This window comes from Myotis brandtii, unplaced genomic scaffold, assembly GCF_000412655.1.
Source record: "Myotis brandtii unplaced genomic scaffold, ASM41265v1 scaffold130, whole genome shotgun sequence".
Lineage (NCBI taxonomy): Eukaryota > Metazoa > Chordata > Mammalia > Chiroptera > Vespertilionidae > Myotis > Myotis brandtii.
Genome location: NW_005354596.1, coordinates 62,607 through 64,361, shown reverse-complemented (window position 1 = coordinate 64,361; position 1,755 = coordinate 62,607). Strand labels below are relative to the sequence as shown.

General features: G+C 66.1%; 1 protein-coding gene across 1 annotated transcript in view; it reads right to left on the bottom strand.

Annotated features, from left to right (window-relative positions):
- Positions 1-1,755, bottom strand: part of NOTCH4 (notch 4) — a 29,728-nt gene that overhangs the window by 1,691 nt on the left and 26,282 nt on the right. Inside the window, exons 28-31 of the mRNA XM_014534506.1 lie at positions 1,386-1,430; positions 1,097-1,196; positions 677-876; positions 162-467 (exon numbers count right to left, since the gene is read on the bottom strand). Coding sequence (XP_014389992.1) covers positions 330-467; positions 677-876; positions 1,097-1,196; positions 1,386-1,430 — 483 coding nt within the window. The 3' untranslated portion in view covers positions 162-329. The remainder of the gene's footprint in view (positions 1-161; positions 468-676; positions 877-1,096; positions 1,197-1,385; positions 1,431-1,755) is intronic.

Here is a 1,755-nt window from a genome sequence, read left to right as displayed (position 1 = left end):
CTCCTGGGGAGGTGGGGGCCTCGGATCCTGCCGAGCGGCTTGACGTCTGGGGGTCCCCACAGCCGCTCCCTGGGATGACGGGAGGGACGGGTGCCCCTGGGCGCGGGGGTGCTCACTGCCTCCAGCTCCCGCTCAGGGAGGGTCCCCGAGGACCGTCCTACCTTGCCTATTCCCAGGTGCGAGGCCTTGAGCCCCTCAGTTCCCAGGCACATGGGCCAGGGCGATGGACAGTGCGATTTCTGCTGCGTCCAGTTCGGGTGCCCCTGCCCAGCAGGGTTGAGGGTATGCGGCCGGCGAGCGGGGCGGGCGGGCCGGTGGGGGCTCAAGTCTCAGCAGGTGTGAGTCGGGGGCTGAGACCTTTGTTCCTCCATTCGACCCCCACCCTGAACTCTCAGCAGCAACTCCAGGAGCTCCTGTCCCCCGGGGGGCAGGGGAGGCTCTGACCGCTGGGCTTCCATCCGCTGGCACTGGAGGAATGGAGGGATGGGAAGGTGCTGGTGAGGTCGGAGGAGCAGGCCTGGAAAGGAGCCAGGGCTGGTATGCAGGGCATACAGGACACCTGGGACTGGGATGGGGGGCTAGGGCCTGGGGGGAAGGGGGCATAGGGCCCCAGAGAGGACAGGGTCTGGAGACCTGGAAACCTGGGTCTGGCCTCCTGGCGGGTGGTGTGTCTCACCTGGTGACTGAGGATGGTGCTGTAGAGCTGTTCTTTGTCCTCCTGGGGCCGGGGTGGGGCTGGGGCTAGGTTTGGGGGACCCTGGGGGACGTGGAAGGTGGCTCTCTGCTCCTCTAGGCGGCGGGACTGGGCCTCAGCCACTAGGTCCAGAAGGAGCTCAGTCTGCAGGGAGAGCAGGGAGGCCGTGCGGGGTCCTAGGGCTGGGAGAGTAGGGGGAGGGCTCAGAGAGGTTGGCAGGGCGGGGGCCTGGGGCAGGGACAGACAGGGGGAGGTGATGAGGGGCTGGTGGTCAGAGGTAAGGAGGTACCATGGGGAGTCCAGAGGATGTGGGGAAGGGGCCACGATGGAGTGGACCCTGGTAACAGGATTAGGAAGGATGCAGGCACCAGGGTCAGGGAACTCCCTGGATGGGTGGGGTACCTGTGTGGCGGGTCCCTGGAGGAGGGGATGGAGGAGCAGATCGCCAAGGTCGAATGGTGGTGTTTACAGGGGGCCAGCCATGCTCATCCTGACGGGGGCCCTGACGCCGAGACACCCATTCCAGTCAAGCAGGGAGGGCTAGGCCAGCGGCCGTTTCCTCTGTCTCTGTGCCTACCCAGCGCGCCCAAGCCCTTCCAAGTCCTGAGTCCACGGCCACTAGGTCTCTGCCTCAGGTCCTCTCACCTCCCTTTCTCCCAGGGCCAGCCTCCCCCACCGGGTGCCAGCTCACCTGCTCACCATCCTCTTCTTCCTGGGGTCTCTCAGCCTCCATGCCCTGGAGGGGAGAAACCGATGGGGGAGGGGAGCTGGGATTTGGAGGAGGGCCGGCACCCTGAGTTCCTGAGGGGAGTGGGGGCTGGAAGGGGTGGGGGTGAGCCAGGGGCTGGATGTCTGGGTACTAAGCAGGAAGCTGGGTTCCTGGTCAGCCCCCCATGGGCCCCGCCCATCCCTGTCAACTTCCTCCAGTTCTGTTTTCCCACCCAAACTGCTGCTCAACCTCTCTCCCCAGGGGAGCAGGGGCTGGGAAAAGCTCCTCCCGCAGTAGTGGAGGGGCTTCAAGGTGGGCAAGAACCCTTGGCCTTTCCCTCTCCAGAGCCTCG